At 45.7% G+C, this 25,249-nt stretch overlaps 1 protein-coding gene across 1 annotated transcript in view; it reads left to right on the top strand.

The window, feature by feature from the left end:
* The window catches only part of LOC121554535 (disks large homolog 4-like), a 114,691-nt gene extending 95,865 nt beyond the window's left edge, over window positions 1–18,826 (top strand). Inside the window, exons 4-5 of the mRNA XM_045211808.1 lie at window positions 3,237–3,356; window positions 18,794–18,826. Coding sequence (XP_045067743.1) covers window positions 3,237–3,356; window positions 18,794–18,826 — 153 coding nt within the window. The remainder of the gene's footprint in view (window positions 1–3,236; window positions 3,357–18,793) is intronic.
* Window positions 18,827–25,249: the final 6,423 nt, after the last annotated feature.

Genomic DNA, 25,249 nt, shown 5'->3' with positions numbered 1-25,249 from the left:
CGGTACCGGAGTGCCAAGTCTAGGTCCAAAAGACTTCTCAACAGCTTCTACCCCCAAGCCATAAGACTCCTGAACAGCTAATCATGGCTACCCGGACTATTTGCACTGCCCCCCCACCCCATCCTTTTACGCTGCTGCTACTCTGTTAATTATTTATGCATAGTCACTAAAACTCTGCCCACATGTACATATTACTTCAACTACCTCAACTAGCCGGTGCCCCCCACATTGACTCTGCACCGGTACCCCCCTGTATATATAGCCTCCCCTACTGTTATTTTATTTTACTTCTGCTCTTTTTTTCTCAACACTTTTTTTGTTGTTGTTTTATTTTTTTACTTTTTGTTAAAAATAAATGCACTGTTGGTTAAGGGCTGTAAGTAAGCATTTCACTGTAATGTCTGCACCTGTTGTATTCGGCGCATGTGGCCAATAAAATTTGATTTGATTTGATTTGATAATGCTGTGCTCCAGTCTAGTAGGTAATGCTGTGCTCCAGTCTAGTAGGTAATGCTGTGCTCCAGTGTAGTAGGTAATGCTGTGCTCCAGTCTAGTAGGTAATGCTGTGCTCCAGTCTAGTAGGTAATGCTGTGCTCCAGTCTAGTAGGTAATGCCGTGCTCCAGTCTAGTAGGTAATGCCGTGCTCCAGTCTAGTAGGTAATGCTGTGCTCCAGCCTTGTAGGTAATGCTGTGCTCCAGTCTAGTAGGTAATGCTGTGCTCCAGTCTAGTAGGTAATGCTGTGCTCCAGTCTAGTAGGTAATGCTGTGCTCCAGTCTAGTAGGTAATGCTGTGCTCCAGTCTTGTAGGTAATGCTGTGCTCCAGTCTAGTGGGTAATGCTGTGCTCCAGTCTTGTAGGTAATGCTGTGCTCCAGTCTAGTAGGTAATGCTGTGCTCCAGTCTAGTAGGTAATGCTGTGCTCCAGTCTTGTAGGTAATGCTGTGCTCCAGTCTAGTAGGTAATGCTGTGCTCCAGTCTAGTAGGTAATGCTGTGCTCCAGTGTAGTAGGTAATGCTGTGCTCCAGTCTAGTAGGTAATGCTGTGCTCCAGTCTAGTAGGTAATGCTGTGCTCCAGTCTAGTAGGTAATGCTGTGCTCCAGTCTAGTAGGTAATGCTGTGCTCCAGTCTAGTAGGTAATGCTGTGCTCCAGTCTAGTAGGTAATGCTGTGCTCCAGTCTAGTAGGTAATGCTGTGCTCCAGTCTAGTAGGTAATGCTGTGCTCCAGTCTAGTAGGTAATGCTGTCAGTGTAAACTAGCCTGTAGCAACTCCAGTCTCTCTGTTATGTTCAGATGTGATAATGCGGTAAGAACAGAACATCTCTCTCTCTCTCTCTCTCTCTCTCTCTCTCTCTCTCTCCACTCCATCCCTCTCTCCTCTCCATCTCTCTCTCCTCTCCTCTCTCCTCTCTCTCCTCTCTCTCTCTCTCTCTCTCTCTCCTCCATCTCCATCCCTCATCTCTCTCTCCTCTCTCTCTCCTCCTTCCTCTCTCTCTCTCCTCTCTCTCTCTCTCTCTCTCTCTCTCTCTCTCTCTCTCTCTCCTCTGTCTCCCTTTCTCCTCTCTTCCTCTCCTCTGTCTCTCTCTCTGTCTCTTTCAGCTATCTCTTTCTCTCTGCTTCTCTCTCTATCTCGGATTATCTTTCTGTCTCTTTCTCTCTCTCTTGTTGAAGCTGTGTGCATCTGTTGACGAACAGTTTGGGATGTCTCATGGTCTGCCAAACACCGCTGTAGCTCTGTCACCTTTCACCACAGATGTGGAAGGCTGACATTGGCGGATGCGGTGGATTGAGACTCAGCCAATGCAACAAGATATCTTTAGTTTAAACAGATTTAGATTTTTTTTTTTTTTGTATTTTGCTAATTATATTTCAGTTGGGTATGGATATCGACCTTAGGGGGTTAAGGTGTAGTTGTGTTAGACCTGGTTGTAGTTTAAGGTGTAGTTGTGTTAGACCTGGTTGTAGTTTAAGGTGTAGTTGTGTTAGACCTGGTTGTATTGTAGTTTAAGGTGTAGTTGTGTTAGAGATGTTTGTATTGTAGTTTAAGGTGTAGTTGTGTTAGACCTGGTTGTAGTTTAAGGTGTAGTTGTGTTAGACCTGGTTGTAGTTTAAGGTGTAGTTGTGTTAGACCTGGTTGTATTGTAGTTCAAGGTGTAGTTGTGTTAGACCTGGTTGTATTGTAGTTTAAGGTGTAGTTGTGTTAGACCTGGTTGTAGTTTAAGGTGTAGTTGTGTTAGACCTGGTTGTAGTTTAAGGTGTAGTTGTGTTAGACCTGGTTGTATTGTAGTTTAAGGTGTAGTTGTGTTAGACCTGGTTGTAGTTTAAGGTGTAGTTGTGTTAGACCTGGTTGTAGTTTAAGGTGTAGTTGTGTTAGACCTGGTTGTAGTTTAAGGTGTAGTTGTGTTAGACCTGGTTGTAGTTTAAGGTGTAGTTGTGTTAGACCTGGTTGTATTGTAGTTTAAGGTGTAGTTGTGTTAGACCTGGTTGTATTGTAGTTTAAGGTGTAGTTGTGTTAGACCTGGTTGTATTGTAGTTTAAGGTGTAGTTGTGTTAGACCTGGTTGTAGTTTAAGGTGTAGTTGTGTTAGACCTGGTTGTAGTTTAAGGTGTAGTTGTGTTAGACCTGGTTGTATTGTAGTTTTAGGTGTAGTTGTGTTAGACCTGGTTGTATTGTAGTTTAAGGTGTAGTTGTGTTAGACCTGGTTGTATTGTAGTTTAAGGTGTAGTTGTGTTAGACCTGGTTGTAGTTTAAGGTGTAGTTGTGTTAGACCTGGTTGTAGTTTAAGGTGTAGTTGTGTTAGACCTGGTTGTAGTTTAAGGTGTAGTTGTGCTGGTTGTGCAGTACACATGGAACCACAGACATGTTGTCTCGTAGTGTCTATTTCTGGTTCTTCAGATGAATTCGATTGTAGTTGTGTGACAGATTTCTTCAGGAATGGTAGAGGTGGGTCTGTTAGTGACAGACTTCTTCAGGAATGGTAGAGGTGGGTCTGTCTACACCACCATGTAATGCTTTTCTCAACACACACATACAGACACACAGAAACACACACACACATACACACACAGACACACACACACATACGGTCGGTCCAGTCTCAGTCTCATTATTCTGATTCCCTCCCTCTGCTTCAGTTCTGTCAAAATCCCTTCTTCTTCTTCCTCCTCCTCTCTCTCTCGCTCTCTCTCTCTTCTCTCTCCCCTCTCTCATCCTCTCTCTTCTCTCTCTCTCTCTCCGTAGAAGTATCGTTACCAGGATGAGGAAACTCTGGACCACAGCCCCGCCCACATGACATCTAGACGCAGCAGAGAGTTCAACCAATCACAGCTGGACGGATACACACATCTGCCACCCATCACGGTACACACACACACACACACACACACACACACACACACACACACACACACACACACACACACACACACACACACACACACACACACACACACACACACACACACACACACACACACACACACACACACACATATACACACATACACACACACACACACACACAAACCTGCCACCCATCACGGTACACATACGCACACACACACACACACACACACACACACACACACACACACACACACACACACACACACACACACACACACACACACACACACACACACACACACACACACACACACACACACACACACACACACACACACCTGCCACTCATCACGGTACACACACACACACACCTGCCACTCATCACGGTACACACACACACACACACACACACACACACACACACACACACACACACACCTGCCACTCATCACGGTACACACACACACACACGCACACACACACACCTGCCACTCATCATGGTACACACACACACACACACACACACACACACACACACACACACATACACACACACACCTGCCACTCATCACTGTACACACACACACACACGATCCACACAAACATACATGTTACACACACACACACGGTACACACACACACACCCTGAAATGTGTGTGTGTCTCTGTAATGTGAATTATGACAGTGAGTTAGCACCCCAGTGAGTTAGCACCCCAGTGAGTTAGCACCCCAGTGAGTTAGCACCCCAGTGAGTTAGCACCCCAGGGTGTTGACAAACATTGACTACAGCTGTGTGTGTTTCAGAACGATGGACAGCTACCACACAGACAGACAGACAGACAGACAGACAGACAGACAGACAGACAGACAGACAGACAGACAGACAGACAGACAGACAGACAGACAGACAGAGAGCCAGACAGACAGACAGACAGACAGAGAGCCAGACAGACAGACAGACAGACAGCCCTATATATGTATGAGAATAAGGATGGGGGAGGAGGTTGGCTGTGTGTGTTACCCTGAGATAGCAAGCACCTCCATCTGCCCTTAACCCGAAAGGCAGAGAGAGAGAGAGAGAGGGAGAGAGGGAGAGAGGGAGGGAGAGAGAGAGAGAGAGAGAGAGAGAGAGAGAGAGAGAGAGAGAGAGAGAGAGAGAGAGAGAGAGAGAGAGAGAGAGAGAGAGGAGGGTAGAATCTCCAGTGTCTCTTCTGGGAATCTCCTGTGTTAATGAATACAGATACACACATGGATACAAACACTAATTAATATTTTAGCTGAGCTAGGATGTTGGTGACCAGTCAGTGCTGCCCAGTGAGGGTTTCTGGGATAGACGGAAAGAGGGAGGAGAGAGGAGAGGTGAGGGACTGAAACAGAGGAAAATAAGAGAGAGAAGAGGTGAGGGACTGAAACAGAGAGGAAAAGATGAGAGAGAAGAGGTGAGGGACTGAAACAGAGAGGAAAAGAAGAGAGAGGAGAGGTGAGGGACTGAAACAGAGAGGAAAAGAAGAGAGAGAAGAGGGGAGGGACTGAAACATAAAGGAATGGAAGAGAGAGAAGAGGTGAGGGACTGAAACAGAGAGGAAAAGAAGAGAGAGAAGAGGGGAGGGACTGAAACAGAGAGGAAAAGAAGAGAGAGGAGAGGTGAGGGACTGAAACAGAGAGGAAAAGAAGAGAGAGAAGAGGTGAGGGACTGAAACACAAAGGAATGGAAGAGAGAGAAGAGGTGAGGGACTGAAACAGAGAGGAAAAGCAGAGCGAGGAGAGGTGAGGGACTGAAACAGAGAGGAAAAGAAGAGAGAGGAGAGGTGAGGGACTGAAACTGAGAGGAAAAGAAGAGAGAGGAGAGATGAGGGACTGGAACAGAGGAAAAGAAGAGAGAGGAGAGTTGAGGGACTGAAACAGAGAGGAAAAGAAGAGAGAGAAGGGGTGAAGGACTGAAACAGAGAGGAAAAGAAGAAAGAGGAGACGTGAGGGACAGAAACAGAGAGGAAAAGAAGAGAGAGGAGAGGTGAGGGACTGAAACAGAGAGGAAAAGGAGAGAGAGAAGAGGTGAGGGACTGAAACAGAGAGGAAAAGAAGAGAGAGGAATGGTGAGGGACTGAAACAGAGAGGAAAAGAAGAGAGAGAAGAGGTGAGGGACTGAAACAGAGAGGAAAAGAAGAGAGAGGAGAGGTGAGGGACTGAAACAGAGAGGAAAAGAAGAGAGAGGAGAGGTGAGGGACTGAAACGGAGAGGAAAAGAAGAGAGAGAAGAGGTGAGGGACTGAAACACAAAGGAATGGAAGAGAGAGAAGAGGTGAGGGACTGAAACAGAGAGGAAAAGAAGAGCGAGGAGAGGTGAGGGACTGAAACGGAGAGGAAAAGAAGAGAGAGGAGAGATGAGGGACTGGAACAGAGGAAAAGAAGAGAGAGGAGAGTTGAGGGACTGAAACAGAGAGGAAAAGAAGAGAGAGAAGGGGTGAAGGACTGAAACAGAGAGGAAAAGAAGAAAGAGGAGACGTGAGGGACAGAAACAGAGAGGAAAAGAAGAGAGAGGAGAGGTGAGGGACTGAAACAGAGAGGAAAAGGAGAGAGAGAAGAGGTGAGGGACTGAAACAGAGAGGAAAAGAAGAGAGAGGAATGGTGAGGGACTGAAACAGAGAGAAAAGAAGAGAGAGGAGAGGTGAGGGACTGAAACAGAGAGGAAAAGAAGAGAGAGGAGAGGTGAGGGACTGAAACAGAGAGGAAAAGAAGAGAGAGGAGAGGTGAGGGACTCAGCGGAGAGAAAAAGAAGAGAGAGAAGAGGTGAGGGACTGAAACACAAAGGAATGGAAGAGAGAGAAGAGGTGAGGGACTGAAACAGAGAGGAAAAAAGAAGAGCGAGGAGAGGTGAGGGACTGAAACAGAGAGGAAAAGAAGAGGGAGGAGAGGTGAGAGACTGAAACAGAGAGGAAAAGAAGAGAGAGAAGAGGTGAGGGACTGAAACAGAGAGGAAAATAAGAGAGAGGAGAGGTGAGGGACTGAAACAGAGAGGAAAAGGAGAGAGAGGAGAGGTGAGGGACTGAAACAGAGAGGAAAATAAGAGAGAGGAGAGGTGAGGGACTGAAACAGAGAGGAAAAGAAGAGAGAGGAGAGGTGAGGGACTGAAACAGAGAGGAAAAGAAGAGAGAGAAGAGGTGAGGGACTGAAACAGAGAGGAAAAGAAGAGAGAGGAGAGGTGAGGGACTGAAACAGAGAGGAAAAGAAGAGAGAGAAGAGGTGAGGGACTGAAACAGAGAGGAAAAGAAGAGCGAGGAGAGGTGAGGGACTGAAACAGAGAGGAAAAGGAGAGAGAGGAGAGGTGAGGGACTGAAACAGAGAGGAAAAGAAGAGAGAGAAGAGGTGAGGGACTGAAACAGAGAGGAAAATAATTGAGAGGAGAGGTGAGGGACTGAAACAGAGATGAAAATAAGAGAGGGGCGATGTGAGGGACTGAAAGAGGAAAAGAAGAGAGAAGACGTGAGGGACTGAAACAGAGAGGAAAAGAAGAGAGAGAAGAGGTGAGGGACTGAAACAGAGAGGAAAAGGAGAGAGAGAAGAGGTGAGGGACTGAAACAGAGAGGAAAAGATGAGAGAGAAGAGGTGAGGGACTGAAACAGAGAGGAAAAGAAGAGGGAGGAGAGGTGAGGGACTGAAACAGAGAGGAAAAGAAGAGAGAGAAGAGGTGAGGGACTGAAACAGAGAGGAAAATAAGAGAGTGGAGAGGTGAGGGACTGAAACAGAGGAAAAGAAGAGAGAGGAATGGCAAGAGACTGAAACAGAGAGGAAAATAAGAGCGAGGAGAGGTGAGGGACTGAAACAGAGTAAAAGAAGAGAGAGAAGAGGTGAGGGACTGAAACAGAGAGGAAAAGGAGAGACAGGAGAGGTGAGGGACTGAAACAGAGAGGAAAAGAAGAGAGAGGAGAGGTGAGGGACTGAAACATAAAGGAATGGAAGAGAGAGAAGAGGTGAGGGACTGAAACAGAGGAAAAGAAGAGAGAGGAGAGGTGAGGGACTGAAACAGAGAGGAAAAGAAGAGGGAGGAGAGGTGAGGGACTGAAACAGAGAGGAAAAGAAGAGAGAGAAGAGGTGAGGGACTGAAACAGAGAGGAAAAGAAGAGGGAGGAGAGGTGAGGGACTGAAACAGAGAGGAAAAGAAGAGAGAGGAATGGCGAGAGACTGAAACAGAGAGGAAAATACGAGCGAGGAGAGGTGAGGGACTGAAACAGAGTAAAAGAAGAGAGAGAACAGGTGAGGGACTGAAACAGAGAGGAAAAGGAGAGACAGGAGAGGTGAGGGACTGAAACATAAAGGAATGGAAGAGAGAGAAGAGGTGAGGGACTGAAACAGAGGAAAAGAAGAGAAAGGAGAGGTGAGGGACTGAAACAGAGAAAAAGAAGAGAGAGAAGAGGTGAGGGACTGAAACAGAGAGGAAAAGAAGAGAGAGGAGAGGTGAGGGACTGAAACATAGAGGAAAAGAAGAGAGAGGAGAGGTGAGGGACTGAAACGGAGAGGAAAAGAAGAGAGAGGAGAGATGAGGGACTGGAACAGAGGAAAAGAAGAGAGAGGAGAGTTGAGGGACTGAAAAAGAGAGGAAAAGAAGAGAGAGAAGGGGTGAAGGACTGAAACAGAGAGGAAAAGAAGAAAGAGGAGACGTGAGGGACAGAAACAGAGAGGAAAAGAAGAGAGAGGAGAGGTGAGGGACTGAAACAGAGAGGAAAAGAAGAGAGAGAAGAGGTGAGGGACTGAAACAGAGAGGAAAAGAAGAGCGAGGAGAGGTGAGGGACTGAAACAGAGAGGAAAAGGAGAGAGAGGAGAGGTGAAGGACTGAAACAGAGAGGAAAAGAAGAGAGAGAAGAGGTGAGGGACTGAAACAGAGAGGAAAATAATTGAGAGGAGAGGTGAGGGACTGAAACAGAGAGGAAAATAAGAGAGAGGCGATGTGAGGGACTGAAAGAGGAAAAGAAGAGAGAAGACGTGAGGGACTGAAACAGAGAGGAAAAGAAGAGAGAGAAGAGGTGAGGGACTGAAACAGAGAGGAAAAGGAGAGAGAGAAGAGGTGAGGGACTGAAACAGAGAGGAAAAGAAGAGAGAGAAGAGGTGAGGGACTGAAACAGAGAGGAAAAGAAGTGAGAGGAGAGGTGAGGGACTGAAACAGAGAGGAAAATAAGAGAGAGGAGAGGTGAGGGACTGAAACAGAGAGGAAAAGAAGAGAGAGAAGAGGTGAGGGACTGAAACAGAGAGGAAAATAAGAGAGAGGAGAGGTGAGGGACTGAAACAGAGAGGAAAATAAGAGAGAGGAGAGGTGAGGGACTGAAAAGGAGAGGAAAAGAAGAGAGAGGAGAGGTGAGGGACTGAAACAGAGGAGAAGAAGGAAGAGGAGAGGTGAGAGACTGAAACAGAGGAAAATATGAGAGAGAAGAGGTGAGGGACTGAAACAGAGAGGAAAATAAGAGAGAGTAGAGGTGAGAGACTGAAACAGAGAGGAAAAGGAGAGAGAGGAGAGGTGAGGGACTGAAACAGAGAGGAAAAGGAGAGAGAGAAGAGGGGAGGGACTGAAACAGAGAGGAAAAGAAGAGAGAGGAGAGGTGAGGGACTGAAACAGAGAGGAAAAGAAGAGAGAGAAGAGGTGAGGGACTGAAACATAAAGGAATGGAAGAGAGAGAAGAGGTGAGGGACTGAAACAGAGAGGAAAAGAAGAGAGAGGAGAGGTGAGGGACTGAAACAGAGAAAAATAAGAGAGAGAAGAAGTGAGGGACTGAAACAGAGAGGAAAAGAAGAGCGAGGAGAGGTGAGGGACTGAAACAGAGTAAAAGAAGAGAGAGAAGAGGTGAGGGACTGAAACAGAGAGGAAAAGGAGAGACAGGAGAGGTGAGGGACTGAAACATAAAGGAATGGAAGAGAGAGAAGAGGTGAGGGACTGAAACAGAGAAAAATAAGAGAGAGAAGAGGTGAGGGACTGAAACAGAGAGGAAAAGAAGAGCGAGGAGAAGTGAGGGACTGAAACAGAGAGGAAAAGAAGAGAGAGGAGAGGGGAGGGACTGAAACAGAGAGTAAGAGAAGAGAGAAGAGAGGGGAGGGACTGAAACAGAGAGGAAAAGAAGAGAGAGAAGAGGTGAAGGACTGAAACACAAAGCAATGGAAGAGAGAGAAGAGGGGAGGGACTGAAACAGAGAGGAAAATAAGTGAGAGAAGAAGTGAGGGACTGCAACAGAAAAAAATAAGAGAGAGAAGAGGTGAGGATCTAAAACAGAGAGGAAAAGAAGAGAGAGGAGAGGTGAGGGACTGAAACAGAGGAAAATAAGAGAGAGAAGAGGTGAGGGACTGAAACAGAGAGGAAAAGAAGAGCGAGGAGAGGTGAGGGACTGAAACAGAGAGGAAAAGAAGAGCGAGGAGAGGTGAGGGACTGAAACAGAGAGGAAAAGGAGAGAGAGGAGAGGTGAGGGACTGAAACAGAGAGGAAAAAGAAGAGAGAGAAGAGGTGAGGGACTGAAACAGAGAGGAAAAGAAGAGAGAGGAGAGGTGAGGGACTGAAACAGAGAGGAAAAGAAGAGAGAGGAGAGGTGAGGGACTGAAACGGAGAGGAAAAGAAGAGAGAGAAGAGGTGAGGGACTGAAACACAAAGGAATGGAAGAGAGAGAAGAGGTGAGGGACTGAAACAGAGAGGAAAAGAAGAGCGAGGAGAGGTGAGGGACTGAAACAGAGAGGAAAAGAAGAGGGAGGAGAGGTGAGAGACTGAAACAGAGAGGAAAAGAAGAGAGAGAAGAGGTGAGGGACTGAAACAGAGAGGAAAATAAGAGAGAGGAGAGGTGAGGGACTGAAACAGAGAGGAAAAGGAGAGAGAGGAGAGGTGAGGGACTGAAACAGAGAGGAAAAATAAGAGAGAGGAGAGGTGAGGGACTGAAACAGAGAGGAAAAAGAAGAGAGAGGAGAGGATGAGGGACTGAAACAGAGAGGAAAAGAAGAGAGAGAAGAGGTGAGGGACTGAAACAGAGAGGAAAAGAAGAGCGAGGAGAGGTGAGGGACTGAAACAGAGAGGAAAAGGAGAGAGAGGAGAGGTGAGGGACTGAAACAGAGAGGAAAAGAAGAGAGAGAAGAGGTGAGGGACTGAAACAGAGAGGAAAATAATTGAGAGGAGAGGTGAGGGACTGAAACAGAGATGAAAATAAGAGAGAGGCGATGTGAGGGACTGAAAGAGGAAAAGAAGAGAGAAGACGTGAGGGACTGAAACAGAGAGGAAAAGAAGAGAGAGAAGAGGTGAGGGACTGAAACAGAGAGGAAAAGGAGAGAGAGAAGAGGTGAGGGACTGAAACAGAGAGGAAAAGATGAGAGAGAAGAGGTGAGGGACTGAAACAGAGAGGAAAAGAAGAGGGAGGAGAGGTGAGGGACTGAAACAGAGAGGAAAAGAAGAGAGAGAAGAGGTGAGGGACTGAAACACAAAGGAATGGAAGAGAGAGAAGAGGTGAGGGACTGAAACAGAGAGGAAAAGAAGAGCGAGGAGAGGTGAGGGACTGAAACAGAGAGGAAAAGAAGAGGGAGGAGAGGTGAGAGACTGAAACAGAGAGGAAAAGAAGAGAGAGAAGAGGTGAGGGACTGAAACAGAGAGGAAAATAAGAGAGAGGAGAGGTGAGGGACTGAAACAGAGAGGAAAAAGGAGAGAGAGGAGAGGGTGAGGGACTGAAACAGAGAGGAAAATAAGAGAGAGGAGAGGTGGAGGGACTGAAACAGAGAGGAAAAGAAGAGAGAGGAGAGGTGAGGGACTGAAACAGAGAGGAAAAGAAGAGAGAGAAGAGGTGAGGGACTGAAACAGAGAGGAAAAGAAGAGCGAGGAGAGGTGAGGGACTGAAACAGAGAGGAAAAGGAGAGAGAGGAGAGGTGAGGGACTGAAACAGAGAGGAAAAGAAGAGAGAGAAGAGGTGAGGGACTGAAACAGAGAGGAAAATAATTGAGAGGAGAGGTGAGGGACTGAAACAGAGATGAAAATAAGAGAGAGGCGATGTGAGGGACTGAAAGAGGAAAAAGAAGAGAGAAGACGTGGAGGGACTGAAACAGAGAGGAAAAGAAGAGAGAGAAGAGGGTGAGGGACTGAAACAGAGAGGAAAAGGAGAGAGAGAAGAGGTGAGGGACTGAAACAGAGAGGAAAAAGATGAGAGAGAAGAGGTGAGGGACTGAAACAGAGAGGAAAAAGAAGAGGGAGGAGAGGTGGGAGGGACTGAAAGAGAGAGGAAAAGAAGAGAGAGAAGAGGTGAGGGACTGAAACAGAGAGGAAAAGAAGAGGGAGGAGAGGTGAGGGACTGAAACAGAGAGGAAAAGAAGAGAGAGAAGAGGTGAGGGACTGAAACAGAGAGGAAAATAAGAGAGTGGAGAGGTGAGGGACTGAAACAGAGGAAAAGAAGAGAGAGGAATGGCAAGAGACTGAAACAGAGAGGAAAATAAGAGCGAGGAGAGGTGAGGGACTGAAACAGAGTAAAAGAAGAGAGAGAAGAGGTGAGGGACTGAAACAGAGAGGAAAAGGAGAGACAGGAGAGGTGAGGGACTGAAACATAAAGGAATGGAAGAGAGAGAAGAGGTGAGGGACTGAAACAGAGGAAAAGAAGAGAGAGGAGAGGTGAGGGACTGAAACGGAGAGGAAAAGAAGAGAGAGGAGAGATGAGGGACTGGAACAGAGGAAAAGAAGAGAGAGGAGAGTTGAGGGACTGAAAAAGAGAGGAAAAGAAGAGAGAGAAGGGGTGAAGGACTGAAACAGAGAGGAAAAGAAGAAAGAGGAGACGTGAGGGACAGAAACAGAGAGGAAAAGAAGAGCGAGGAGAGGTGAGGGACTGAAACAGAGAGGAAAATGAGAGAGAGAAGAGGTGAGGGACTGAAACAGAGAGGAAAAGAAGAGAGAGGAATGGTGAGGGACTGAAAGAGAGAGGAAAAGAAGAGAGAGAAGAGGTGAGGGACTGAAACAGAGAGGAAAAGAAGAGAGAGGAGAGGTGAGGGACTGAAACAGAGGAAAAGAAGAGAGAGAATAGGTGAAGGACTGAAACAGAGAGGAAAAGGAGAGAGAGGAGAGGTGAGGGACTGAAACAGAGAGGAAAATAAGAGAGAGGAGAGGTGAGGGACTGAAACAGAGAGGAAAAGAAGAGAGAGGAGAGGTGAGGGACTGAAACAGAGAGGAAAAGAAGAGAGAGAAGAGGTGAGGGACTGAAACAGAGAGGAAAAGAAGAGAGAGGAGAGGTGAGGGACTGAAACAGAGAGGAAAAGAAGAGAGAGAAGAGGTGAGGGACTGAAACAGAGAGGAAAAGAAGAGCGAGGAGAGGTGAGGGACTGAAACAGAGAGGAAAAGGAGAGAGAGGAGAGGTGAGGGACTGAAACAGAGAGGAAAAGAAGAGAGAGAAGAGGTGAGGGACTGAAACAGAGAGGAAAAGAAGAGAGAGAAGAGGTGAGGGACTGAAACAGAGAGGAAAATAAGAGAGAGGAGAGGTGAGGGACTGAAACAGAGAGGAAAATAAGAGAGAGGAGAGGTGAGGGACTGAAAAGGAGAGGAAAAGAAGAGAGAGGAGAGGTGAGGGACTGAAACAGAGGAGAAGAAGGAAGAGGAGAGGTGAGAGACTGAAACAGAGGAAAATATGAGAGAGAAGAGGTGAGGGACTGAAACAGAGAGGAAAATAAGAGAGAGTAGAGGTGAGAGACTGAAACAGAGAGGAAAAGGAGAGAGAGGAGAGGTGAGGGACTGAAACAGAGAGGAAAAGGAGAGAGAGAAGAGGGGAGGGACTGAAACAGAGAGGAAAAGAAGAGAGAGGAGAGGTGAGGGACTGAAACAGAGAGGAAAAGAAGAGAGAGAAGAGGTGAGGGACTGAAACATAAAGGAATGGAAGAGAGAGAAGAGGTGAAGGACTGAAACAGAGAGGAAAAGAAGAGAGAGGAGAGGTGAGGGACTGAAACAGAGAAAAATAAGAGAGAGAAGAAGTGAGGGACTGAAACAGAGAGGAAAAGAAGAGCGAGGAGAGGTGAGGGACTGAAACAGAGTCAAAGAAGAGAGAGAAGAGGTGAGGGACTGAAACAGAGAGGAAAAGGAGAGACAGGAGAGGTGAGGGACTGAAACAGAGAGGAAAAGAAGAGAGAGGAGAGGTGAGGGACTGAAACATAAAGGAATGGAAGAGAGAGAAGAGGTGAGGGACTGAAACAGAGGAAAAGAAGAGAGAGGAGAGGTGAGGGACTGAAACAGAGAGGAAAAGAAGAGAGAGGAGAGGTGAGGGACTGAAACATAAAGGAATGGAAGAGAGAGAAGAGGTGAGGGACTGAAACAGAGGAAAAGAAGAGAGAGGAGAGGTGAGGGACTGAAACAGAGAAAAATAAGAGAGAGAAGAGGTGAGGGACTGAAACAGAGAAAAATAAGAGAGAGAAGAGGTGAGGGACTGAAACAGAGAGGAAAAGAAGAGCGAGGAGAAGTGAGGGACTGAAACAGAGAGGAAAAGAAGAGAGAGGAGAGGGGAGGGACTGAAACAGAGAGTAAGAGAAGAGAGAAGAGAGGGAGGGACGGAAACAGAGAGGAAAAAGAAGAGAGAGAAGAGGTGAAGGACTGAAACACAAAGCAAATGGAAGAGAGAGAAAGAGGGGAGGGACTGAAACAGAGAGGAAAATAAGTGAGAGAAGAAGTGAGGGACTGAAACAGAAAAAAATAAGAGAGAGAAGAGGTGAGGATCTAAAACAGAGAGGAAAAGAAGAGAGAGGAGAGGTGAGGGACTGAAACAGAGGAAAATAAGAGAGAGAAGATGTGAGGGACTGAAACAGAGAGGAAAAGAAGAGCGAGGAGAGGTGAGGGACTGAAACAGAGAGGAAAAGAAGAGCGAGGAGAGGTGAGGGACTGAAACAGAGAGGAAAAGGAGAGAGAGGAGAGGTGAGGGACTGAAACAGAGAGGAAAAGAAGAGAGAGAAGAGGTGAGGGACTGAAACAGAGAGGAAAATAATTGAGTGGAGAGGTGAGGGACTGAAACAGAGAGGAAAATAAGAGAGAGGCGATGTGAGGGACTGAAAGAGGAAAAGAAGAGAGAAGACGTGAGGGACTGAAACAGAGAGGAAAAGAAGAGAGAGAAGAGGTGAGGGACTGAAACAGAGAGGAAAAGGAGAGAGAGAAGAGGTGAGGGACGAAACAGAGAGGAAAATAAGAGAGAGGAGAGGTGAGGGACTGAAAACAGAGAGGAAAAAGAAGAGAGAGGAGAGGTGAGGGACTGAAACAGAGAGGAAAATAAGAGAGAGGAGAGGTGAGGGACTGAAACAGAGAGGAAAAGAAGAGAGAGAAGAGGTGAGGGACTGAAACAGAGAGGAAAATAAGAGAGAGGAGAGGTGAGGGACTGAAACAGAGAGGAAAAGAAGAGAGAGGAGAGGTGAGGGACTGAAACAGAGAGGAAAAGAAGAGAGAAGAGAGGTGAGGAACTGAAACAGAGAGGAAAAGAAGAGAGAGAATAGGTGAGGGACTGAAACAGAGAGGAAAATAAGAGAGAGGAGAGGTGAGGGACTGAAACAGAGAGGCAAAGAAGAGAGAGGAGAGGTGAGGGACTGAAACAGAGGAGAAGAAGAAAGAGGAGAGGTGAGAGACTGAAACAGAGGAAAATAAGAGAGAGAAGAGGTGAGGGACTGAAACAGAGAGGAAAATAAGAGAGAGTAGAGGTGAGAGACTGAAACAGAGAGGAAAAGGAGAGAGAGGAGAGGTGAGGGACTGAAACAGAGAGGAAAAGGAGAGAGAGAAGAGGTGAGGGACTGAAACAGAGAGGAAAAGAAGAGAGAGGAGAGGTGAGGGACTGGAAACAGAGAGGAAAAAGAAGAGAGAGAAGAGGTGAGGGACTGAAACATAAAGGAATGGAAGAGAGAGAAGAGGTGAGGGACTGAAACAGAGAGGAAAAGAAGAGCGAGGAGAGGTGAGGGACTGAAACAGAGTAAAAGAATAGAGAAAAGAGGTGAGGGACTGAAACAGAGAGGAAAAGGAGAGACGGGAGAGGTGAGGGACTGAAACATAAAGGAATGGAAGAGAGAGAAGAGGTGAGGGACTGAAACAGAGGAAAAGAAGAGAGAGGAGAGGTGAGGGACTGAAACAGAGAAAAAGAAGAGAGAGAAGAGGTGAGGGACTGAAACAGAGAGGAAAAGAAGAGCGAGGAGAGGTGAGGGACTGAAACAGAGAGGAAAAGAAGAGAGAGGAGAGGTGAGGGACTGAAACAGAGAGGAAAAGAAAAGAGAGAAGAGGTGAGGGACTGAAACAGAGAGGAAAAGAAGAGAGAGAAGAGGTGAGGGACTGAAACACAAAGGAATGGAAGAGAGAGAAGAGGTGAGGGACTGAAACAGAGAGGAAAAGAAGAGCGAGGAGAGGTGAGGGACTGAAACAGAGAGGAAAAGAAGAGCGAGGAGAGGTGAGGGACTGAAACAGAGAGGAAAATAAGAGAGAGAAGAGGTGAGGGACTGAAACAGAGAGGAAAAGAAGAGAGAGAAGAGGTGAGGGACTGAAACAGAGAGGAAAATAAGAGAGAGGAGAGGTGAGGGACTGAAACAGAGAGGAAAAGGAGAGAGAGGAGAGGTGAGGGACTGAAACAGATAGGAAAATAAGAGAGAGGAGAGGTGAGGGACTGAAACAGAGAGGAAAAGAAGAGAGAGGAATGGTAAGGGACTGGAACAGAGGAAAAGAATAGAGAGAAGAGGTGAGGGACTGAAACAGAGAGGAAAAGGAGAGAGAGAAGAGGTGAGGGACTGAAACAGAGAGGACAAGAAGAGAGAGAAGAGGTGAGGGACTGAAACAGAGAGGAAAGGAACAGAGAGGAGAGGTGAGGGACTGAAACAGAGAGGAAAAGAATAGAGAGAAGAGGTGAGGGACTGAAACAGAGAGAGAAAAATAAGAGAGAGGAGAAGTGAGGGACTGAAACAGAGAGGACAAGAAGAGAGAGAAGAGGGTGAGGGACTGAAACAGAGAGGAAAGGAACAGAGAGGAGAGGTGAGGGACGAAACAGAGAGGAAAAAGAAGAGAGAGAAGAGGTGAGGGACTGAAACAGAGAGGAAAATAAGAGAGAGGAGAGGTGGAGGGACTGAAACATAAAGGAATGGAAGAGAGAGAAGAGGTGAGGGACTGAAACAGAGGAAAGGAAGAGAGAGGAGAGGTGAGGGACTGAAACAGAGAGGAAAATAAGAGAGAGGAGAGGTGAGGGACTGAAACAGAGAGAGAAAAAGAAGAGAGAGGAGAGGTGAGGGACTGAAACAGAGAGGAAAAGAAGAGAGAGGAGAGGTGAGGGACTGAAACAGAAAGGAAAATAAGAGAGAGGAGAGGTGAGGGACTGAAACAGAGAGGAAAAGAAGAGAGAGGAGAGGTGAGGGACTGAAACAGATAGGAAAAATAAGAGAGAGAGGAGAGGTGAGGGACTGAAACAGAGAGGAAAAGAAGAGAAGAGGAGAGAAGAGGTGAGGGACTGAAACAGAGAGGAAAAGAAGAGAGAGGAGAGGTGAGGGACTGAAACAGAGAGGAAAAGAAGAGAGAGGAGAGGTGAGGTGAGGGACTGAAACAGAGAGGAAAAGGAGAGAGAGGAGAGGTGAGGGACTGAAACAGATAGGAAAATAAGAGAGAGGAGAGGTGAGGGACTGAAACAGAGAGGAAAAGAAGAGAGAGGAATGGTAAGGGACTGGAACAGAGGAAAAGAATAGAGAGAAGAGGTGAGGGACTGAAACAGAGAGGAAAATAAGAGAGAGAAGAGGTGAGGGACTGAAACAGACAGGAAAAGGAGAGAGAGAAGAGGTGAGGGACTGAAACAGAGAGGAAAAGGAGAGAGAGGAGAGGTGAGGGACTGAAACAGAGAGGAAAATAAGAGAGAGGAGAGGTGAGGGACTGAAACAGAGAGGAAAAGAAGAGAGAGAAGAGGTGAGGGACTGAAACAGAGAGGAAAGGAACAGAGAGGAGAGGTGAGGGACTGAAACAGAGAGGAAAAGAATAGAGAGAAGAGGTGAGGGACTGAAACAGAGAGGAAAATAAGAGAGAGGAGAGGTGAGGGACTGAAACATAAAGGAATGGAAGAGAGAGAAGAGGTGAGGGACTGAAACAGAGGAAAGGAAGAGAGAGGAGAGGTGAGGGACTGAAACAGAGAGGAAAATAAGAGAGAGGAGAGGTGAGGGACTGAAACAGAGAGGAAAAGAAGAGAGAGGAGAGGTGAGGGACTGAAACAGAGAGGAAAAGAAGAGAGAGGAGAGGTGAGGGACTGAAACAGAAAGGAAAATAAGAGAGAGGAGAGGTGAGGGACTGAAACAGAGAGGAAAAGAAGAGAGAGGAGAGGTGAGGGACTGAAACAGATAGGAAAATAAGAGAGAGGAGAGGTGAGGGACTGAAACAGAGAGGAAAAGAAGAGAAGAGAGAGAAGAGGTGAGGGACTGAAACAGAGAGGAAAAGAATAGAGAGGAGAGGTGAGGGACTGAAACAGAGAGGAAAAGAAGAGAGAGGAGAGGTGAGGTGAGAGACTGAAACAGAGAGGAAAAGGAGAGAGAGAAGAGGTGAGTGACTGGAACAGAGAGGAAATTAAGAGAGAGTGAATGTTTGTAATGTTTTGCTGGACCCCAGGTATTGGTTGCAGCTAATGGGGATGCATAATAAATACGAAATTACTTTAATTAATAAAAAATAAAATAAATTTAATTACGAGATACTGTAGGTTCCCAAAACAAATAATATGGTCTAAATGTTCTTGAAATGTTTTCAGGACCTCCAAATAAGGTTACATGTTTATTGAGTGAACATCAATGGAGACATTTGAAACCCCACCTCTTTAAGGAATACCGGGATAGGATAAAGTAATCCTTCTACCCCCGTTACTCCAACCCCCCAAAAAAAATATAATAATAAAAAATAAATAATAATAATAATAATAATAATAACATTGTAAAGTGGTTATCCCACTGGCTATAAGGTGAATGCACCTATTTGTAAGTCACTCTGGATAAGAGCGTCTGCTAAATGACGTAAATGTAAATGTAAATGATATTATGTTAAACTTAAAACAAACATAAAAACGTACTTATTTAATTCTTACAACATTAAGAGGATGTCATGTGGAACCTAACTGAAAAATTGTGTGAATGTCATCACAACTGTACCCACACTGTTGTACGCACAATGTTCCCACAACCTAATCACATGTTCTGGGAACCATTAAATAACTAATTTTGGTTTGCTGGGAAAACATTACTGGTACGTTGTGACACTACATTACCTGGAAACCTAATGAGAACGTTTGGGGAATGTTCTGTGGTGGTTGTTACAGATGTTGCACAACATTTTAGTTAGCGTTAGGAGGACATTCCAAGGTTATTTCATTTAAAACATTTTTTAACATTTTTTATAAATAATTAGATTTTGTTATCAAAACATTCTCTGAATGTATTTGGTATGCTATCATCCTAATGTTAGATAAAACTTAATAGGAATGTAATGTTCTTGAAATGTTCCAGGTTTGCTGGGTGTGCTGTAGTGAACTAGAGTAATTATTTGGCAAAAATTCAATTACAGCTAAAGAGTATTCCTCAAGGCTCTCTACCATTCTCTCTCTCTCACTGTCTCTCTCTCTCTCTCTCTCTCTCTCTCCTCCCGTCTCTCTCTCTCTCTCGTCTCTCTCTCCATCTCTCTCTCTCCTCCTCTCTCTCTCTCCCTCTGCTCTCTCTCCTCTCCTCCTGACCTCTCTCTCTCCTCTCTCTCTGTATCCTCCCTCTGTCCTCCTCCAATCCCTCTCTCCTCTCTCTCTCTCCTCTCTCCCATCCCTCTCTCTCCCTCACCAACTTCTCTCCTCTCTCTCCTCTCTCCTCCTCTCTCTCTCTCTCTCCACTCTCCCTCTCTCTTTCTCTCCCCCTCCCTCTCTCTCTCCTCTCTCTCTCTTCTCTCTCTCTCTCTCTCCATCACCTCTCTTTCTCTCACCAACTCTCTCTCTCTCTCTCTCTCTCTCTCTCTCCTATCTCTCTCTCTCCCTCTCTCTCTCTCTCTATCTCTGTCCCTCTCTCTCTGTCTCTCTCTCTCTCTACTATAAAATACTGTATAAGCTCAGAGCTGTAGTGTGTCATGTGTTAGTAGAGAGGTTGTTAGAGAGGTTATGTTAGTAGAGAGGTTGGAGGTTATGTTAGTAGAGAGGTTGTTAGAGAGGTTATGTTAGTAGAGAGGTTGTTAGAGAGGTTATGTTAGTAGAGAGGTTGGAGGTTATGTTAGTAGAGAGGTTGGAGGTTATGTTAGTAGAGAGGTTGGAGGTTATGTTAGTAGAGAGGTTGGAGGTTATGTTAGTAGAGAGGTTGGAGGTTATGTTAGCAGAGAGGTTGGAGGTTATGTTAGTAGAGAGGTTGGAGGTTATGTTAGTAGAGAGGTTGGAGGTTATGTTAGTAGAGAGGTTGGAGGTTATGTTAGTAGAGAGGTTGGAGGTTATGTTAGTAGAGAGGTTGGAGGTTATGTTAGTAGAGAGGTTGTTAGAGAGGTTATGTTAGCAGAGAGGTTAGAGGTTATTTAGTAGAGAGGCTGGATTTATGTTAGGAGAGAGGTTGAGAGATGTTATGTTAGTAGAGAGGTTGGAGGTTATGTTAGTAGAGAGGTGGAGGTTATGTTAGTAGAGAGGTTGGAGGTTATGTTAGTAGAGAGGTTGGAGGTTATGTTAGTAGAGAGGTTGGAGGTTATGTTAGCAGAGGTTGATAGTTATGTTAGTAGAGAGGTTGGGAGGTTATGTTAGTAGAGAGGCTGGAGGTTATGTTAGTAGAGAGGCTGGAGGTTATGTTAGTAGAGAGGTTGGAGGTTATGTTAGTAGAGGTTGGAGGTTATGTTAGTAGAGAGGCTGAGGTTATGTTAGTAGAGAGGTTGGAGGTTATGTTAGTAGAGAGGTTGGAGGTTATGTTAGTAGAGAGGTTGGAGGTTATGTTAGTAGAGAGGTGGAGGTTGGTTAGTAGAGAGGTTGGAGGTTATGTTAGTAGAGAGGTTGGAGGTTATGTTAGTAGAGAGTTGGAGGTTATGTTAGTAGAGAGGTTGGAGTTATGTTAGTAGAGAGGCTGGAGGTTATGTTAGTAGAGAGGCTGGAGGTTATGTTAGTAGAGAGGTTGAGGTTATGTTAGTAGAGGTTGGAGGTTATGTTAGTAGAGAGGTTGAGGTTATGTTAGTAGAGAGGTTGGAGGTTATGTTAGTAGAGGTGTTGGGAGTTATGTTAGTAGAGAGGTTGGAGGTTATGTTAGTAGAGAGGTTGATGTTATGTTAGTAGAGAGGTTGGGATTTATGTTAGTAGAGAGGTTGGAGGTTATGTTAGTAGAGAGGTTGATGTTTGTTAGTAGAGAGGTTGGAGGTTATGTTAGTAGAGAGGCTGGAAGTTATGTTAGTAGAGGTTGGAGGTTATGTTAGTAGAGAGGTTGGAGGTTATAGTTAGTAGAGAGGCTGGAGGTTATGTTAGTAGAGAGGTTGGAGGTTATGTTAGTAGAGAGTTGGGGTTATGTTAGTAGAGAGGTTGGAGGTTATGTTAGCAGAGAGTTGGTAGGTTATGTTAGTAGAGAGGTTGGAGGTTATGTTAGTAGAGGTTGGAGGTTATGTTAGTAGAGAGGTTGAGGTTATGTTAGTAGAGAGGTTGGAGGTTATGTTAGTAGAGAGGTTGATCATGTTAGTAGAGAGGTTGGAGGTTTATGTTAGTGAGAGGTTGGAGGTTATGTTAGTAGAGAGGTTGGAGGTTATGTTAGTAGAGAGGTTGGAGGTTATGTTAGTAGAGAGGTTGGAGGTTATGTTAGTAGAGAGGTTGAAGGTTATGTTAGTAGAGAGGTTGTTAGAGAGGTTATGTTAGTAGAGAGGTTGGAGGTTATGTTAGTAGAGAGGTTGGAGGTTATGTTAGTAGAGAGGTTGGAGGTTATGTTAGTAGAGGTTGGATGTTATGTTAGTAGAGAGGTTGGATATGTTAGTAGAGAGGCTGGAGGTTATGTTAGTAGAGAGGTTGGAGGTTGTTATGTTAGTAGAGAGTTGGAGGTTATGTTAGTAGAGAGGCTGAAAGTTATGTTAGTAGAGGCTGGAGGTTATGTTAGCAGAGAGGCTGGAGGTTATGTTAGTAGAGAGGCTGAAGTTATGTTTAGTAGAGAGGTATATGTTAGCAGAGAGCGAGTTATGTTATTAAGAGGCTGATAGTCATGTTAGAGATGGTGATATCATGTTAGCAGAGAGGTTGGAGGTCATGTTAGTAGAGAGGCTGAGAGGTTATGTTAGCAGAGAGGTTGATAGTTATGTTAGTAGAGAGGTTGGAGGTTATGTTAGTAGAGAGGTTGGAGGTTATGTTAGTAGAGAGGTTGGATGCTATGTTAGTAGAGAGGCTGAAGGTTATGTTAGTAGAGGTGGAGGTTTGTTAGTAGAGAGGTTGAGGTTATGTTAGCAGAGAGGTTGTTAAGAGGTTATGTTAGCAGAGGGCTGGAGGTTATGTTAGTAGAGAGGTTGAGGTTATGTTAGCAGAGAGGTTGGAGGTTATGTTAGTAGAGAGGTTGGAGGTTATGTTAGCAGAGAGGCTGATAGTTATGTTAGTAGAGAGGCTTAAGGTTATGTTAGAGAGGCTGGAGGTTATGTTAGGAGAGGTGGGTTATGTTAGTAGAGAGGCTGGAGGCATGTTTAGTAGAGAGGTGATAGTTATCAGAGAGGTTGAGGTTATGTTAGTAGAGGGGTTGGAGGTATGTTAGTAGAGAGGTTGAGTTATGTTAGTAGAGGTTGGAGGTTATGTTAGTAGAGGGTGGGAGGTTATGTTAGTAGAGAGGTTGGAGGTTATGTTAGTAGAGAGGTTGGAGGTTATGTTAGTAGAGAGGTTGAGGTTATGTTAGTAGAGGTTTTTGTTAGCAGAGAGGTTGGAGGTTAGTAGAGAGGTTGATAGGTTATGTTAGTAGAGGCTTGAGGTTATGTTAGTAGAGAGTGAGGTTATGTTAGTAGAGAGGCTGGAGGTTATGTTAGTAGAGAGGTTGGAGGTTATGTTAGCAGAGAGGTGGAGGTGGTATGTTTAGGCAGAGGGATTGCTAGCAGAGGAGGCTGATGTTATGTTAGCAGAGAGAGGCTTGATAGTGGTTAGCAGAGAGGCTATGTTATGTGAGTAGGAGAGGTTTAGAGAGGCCTGTTAGAGAGAGGCTGGGAGGTTATGATAGCAGAGAGGTGTATTATGTTAGTAGAGAGGTTAGAGTATGTTAGGGCAGAGACTGGAGGTTATGTTAGTGAGAGAGGCTGAGGCCATGTTAGTAGAGGTTTTAGGTTATGTTTAGAGAGAGTGGCTGGAAGTTATGTTAGCAGAGATTTGGCCGATTGTCTATGCTAGTAGAGATGGAGGTTATGTTAGCAGAGAGGCTGAGAGAGGTAGTTAGTAGAGAGGCTTGGTAGGTTGCATGTTAGTAGAGAGGCTGGAGGTTATGTTAGAAGAGAGGCTAGTAGGGAGGTCTGTTTAGCAGAGGCTTGGAGAGTTGCATGTTAGCAGATGAGGTTTGTATAGTAGAGAGGCTGGAGAGTTGCGTGTTAGTAGAGAGGCTGGAGAGTTTGCGTTAGTAGAGGCTGGAGGCTATGTTAGCAGAGAGGCTGAGGTATGTTAGTAGAGAGGTGAAGGCCATGCTTAGCAGAGAGGCTGATAGAGAGGTCATGTTAGCAGAGAGGTTGGAGGTTATGTTAGCAGAGAGGCTGGGAGGTTATGTTATCAGGAGGTGGGATAGAGGTTGTGTTAAGAGAGGCTGGAGGTTTGTTAGTAGAGAGGCTGAATGTCATGTTAGCAGAGAGGCGGAGCCGATGTTAGCAGAGAGGCAGATGGAGGTTATGTTAGTAGAGGGTTGATGTTTGTTAGGCAGAGGAGAGGCTCGAGGTCATGTAGGGAGAGGCTGGAGGTATATGTTAGGAGAGAGGTGGAGTTATGTGTAGCAGAGAGGCTGGAGTTGTTAGCAGAGGCTGAGGTTATGCTTAGCAGAGAGGCTGGAGGTTATGTTAGTAGAGAGGTTGATAGTTTGCTTAGTAGAGAGGACGGGAGGTGATGTAGCAGAGAGGCTGGAGGTTACGTTAGGGAGGGTGGAGGTTATGTTAGTAGAGGTGTTGATTGTTAGTAGAGGGTGATAGAAGTTATGTTAGTAGAGAGGCTGAGGTGCTGCTAGGAGAGAGGTGGAGGTCATGCTAGCAGAGGTGTTGAAGGCTATGCTAGCAGAGGTTTTTTGTTGCAGGAGAGGTTTGTTAGCAGAGAGCTGGATTATGTAGCTTAGCAGAGAGGCTGGGAAAGTTATGTTAGCAGAGAGGCCGTTAGATGTGTTAGTAGAGGCATGTCATGTTAGGCAGAGATGTCTAGAGAGGTCTATGTTAGCAGAGAGGCTGGAGTGTCATGCTAGTAGCAGAGGTTTGAGGGGCTAGGTTAGTAGAGAGGCTGATAGTTTGTAGTAGAGGCTAGATGTTAGTAGAGAGGCTGGATGTTATGCTAGTAGAGAGGCTTGAGGTTTGTTAGTCAGAGAGGCTTGGAGGTTAGGTGTTAGTAGAGGGTTGGGGGTTATGTTATAGAGAGGTTATGTTATGTTAGTAGGGGAGGTTATGCTAGCAGAGAGGCTGGAGGTTATGTTAGGTAGAGATTGAGGTCGTTAGTAGAGAGGCGGTTAAACATAGCATAGTAAGCAGAGAGGCTGGAGGTTATGTTTGAGAGCAGAGAGGCTGGAGGTTATGTTAGTGAGGAGGTTGGATGTTATGTTAGCAGAGAGGCTGGAGGTTTGCGTTAGCAGAGAGGCTGATAGAGTATGCTAGTAGAGAGTTGAGTGTTATGTTAGTAGAGATCGTTGAGGGTTAGTTAGTAGAGATGTGGAGGTATGTTAGCAGAAGGTGATGGTTTAGTAGAGAGGCTGGAGGTTATGTAAGTAGAGAGGTGAGGTTATGTTAGCAGAGACGGAGAAGTTATGCTAGCAGAGAGCTGTTAGAGAGGCTATGCTAGTATGAGAGGTGAGTATGTTATGAGGGTATGATGTACAGAACTATGCTAGCAGAGGGCCGGATAGTTAAATTGTTAGTAGAGATATGGCTGATAGAGAGGACAATGTTAGTAGAGAGAGCTGAAGGTTATGCTAGTAGAGGAGGCTCGAGAGTCTGGGCTAGCAGAGAGAGCTGATGTTATGTAGTAGTAGAGAGGCTGGAGAGTTATAGATATATTCTGTAGAGAGGCTGGAGTAATCTATGTTAGCAGAGAAAGAGGCTGAGATGTTATAAGTTAAGCAGAGGGGATGTAAAAGAAGAATATATTAGGAGAGGTGTAATGCTAGCAGAGAGGCTGGATAGTTATGATAGCAGAGAGCCAGAGGTTATGTTAGAAGAGAGCTTGAGATATTATGTTGAAGTAGAGAGGCTTGGAGGTTATGCTAAAGAAGAGGAGAGGCTGGAGGTTATGCTAGTAGAGAGGCTGGGAGGTATGCTTAGTAGAGAGGCTCAGAGGTTATGCTAGCAGAGGCTGTGCTTGCGAGGCTGGGTCATAGCAGAGAGGCTGATTTGTTAGTGGGTGATAGTTATGCTTGGTAGAGAGGCTGATAGGTTGCGTTAGCAGAGGCTTGTTAGGAGGCTATGCTTAGTAGATAGTTGGAGAGTCAGTGTTAGCAGAGAGCTTAGAGAGGCTGGATGTTATGCTAGCAGAGAGCTGGAGGTCATGTTAGTAGAGAGGTTGATAGAGGTAAGGTTAGCAGAGAGGCTGATAGATTTTAGGAGGCTGATAGTTTGTTAGGAGGAGAGGCTGAGGTTATGGTTAAGTAGAGAGGTTGGATAGCTATGTTAGTAGAGAGGCTGGAGGTTATGTTGTAGGAGAGGCTGAGAGAGGCTATAGCTAGTAGAGAGGCTGGTGGTATGTTGAAGTAGAGAGGCTGGAGGTTATGTTTGTAGAGAGGTTGGAGGTTATGTTAGTAGAGAGGTTGGAGGTTATGCTATATTGTATGAGAGGTTGG

This window comes from Coregonus clupeaformis, chromosome 39, assembly GCF_020615455.1.
Source record: "Coregonus clupeaformis isolate EN_2021a chromosome 39, ASM2061545v1, whole genome shotgun sequence".
Classification (NCBI taxonomy): Eukaryota; Metazoa; Chordata; class Actinopteri; order Salmoniformes; family Salmonidae; genus Coregonus; species Coregonus clupeaformis.
The sequence above is the reverse complement of the archived record's forward strand: the minus strand, read 5'-3'. Positions and strand labels throughout refer to the sequence as shown.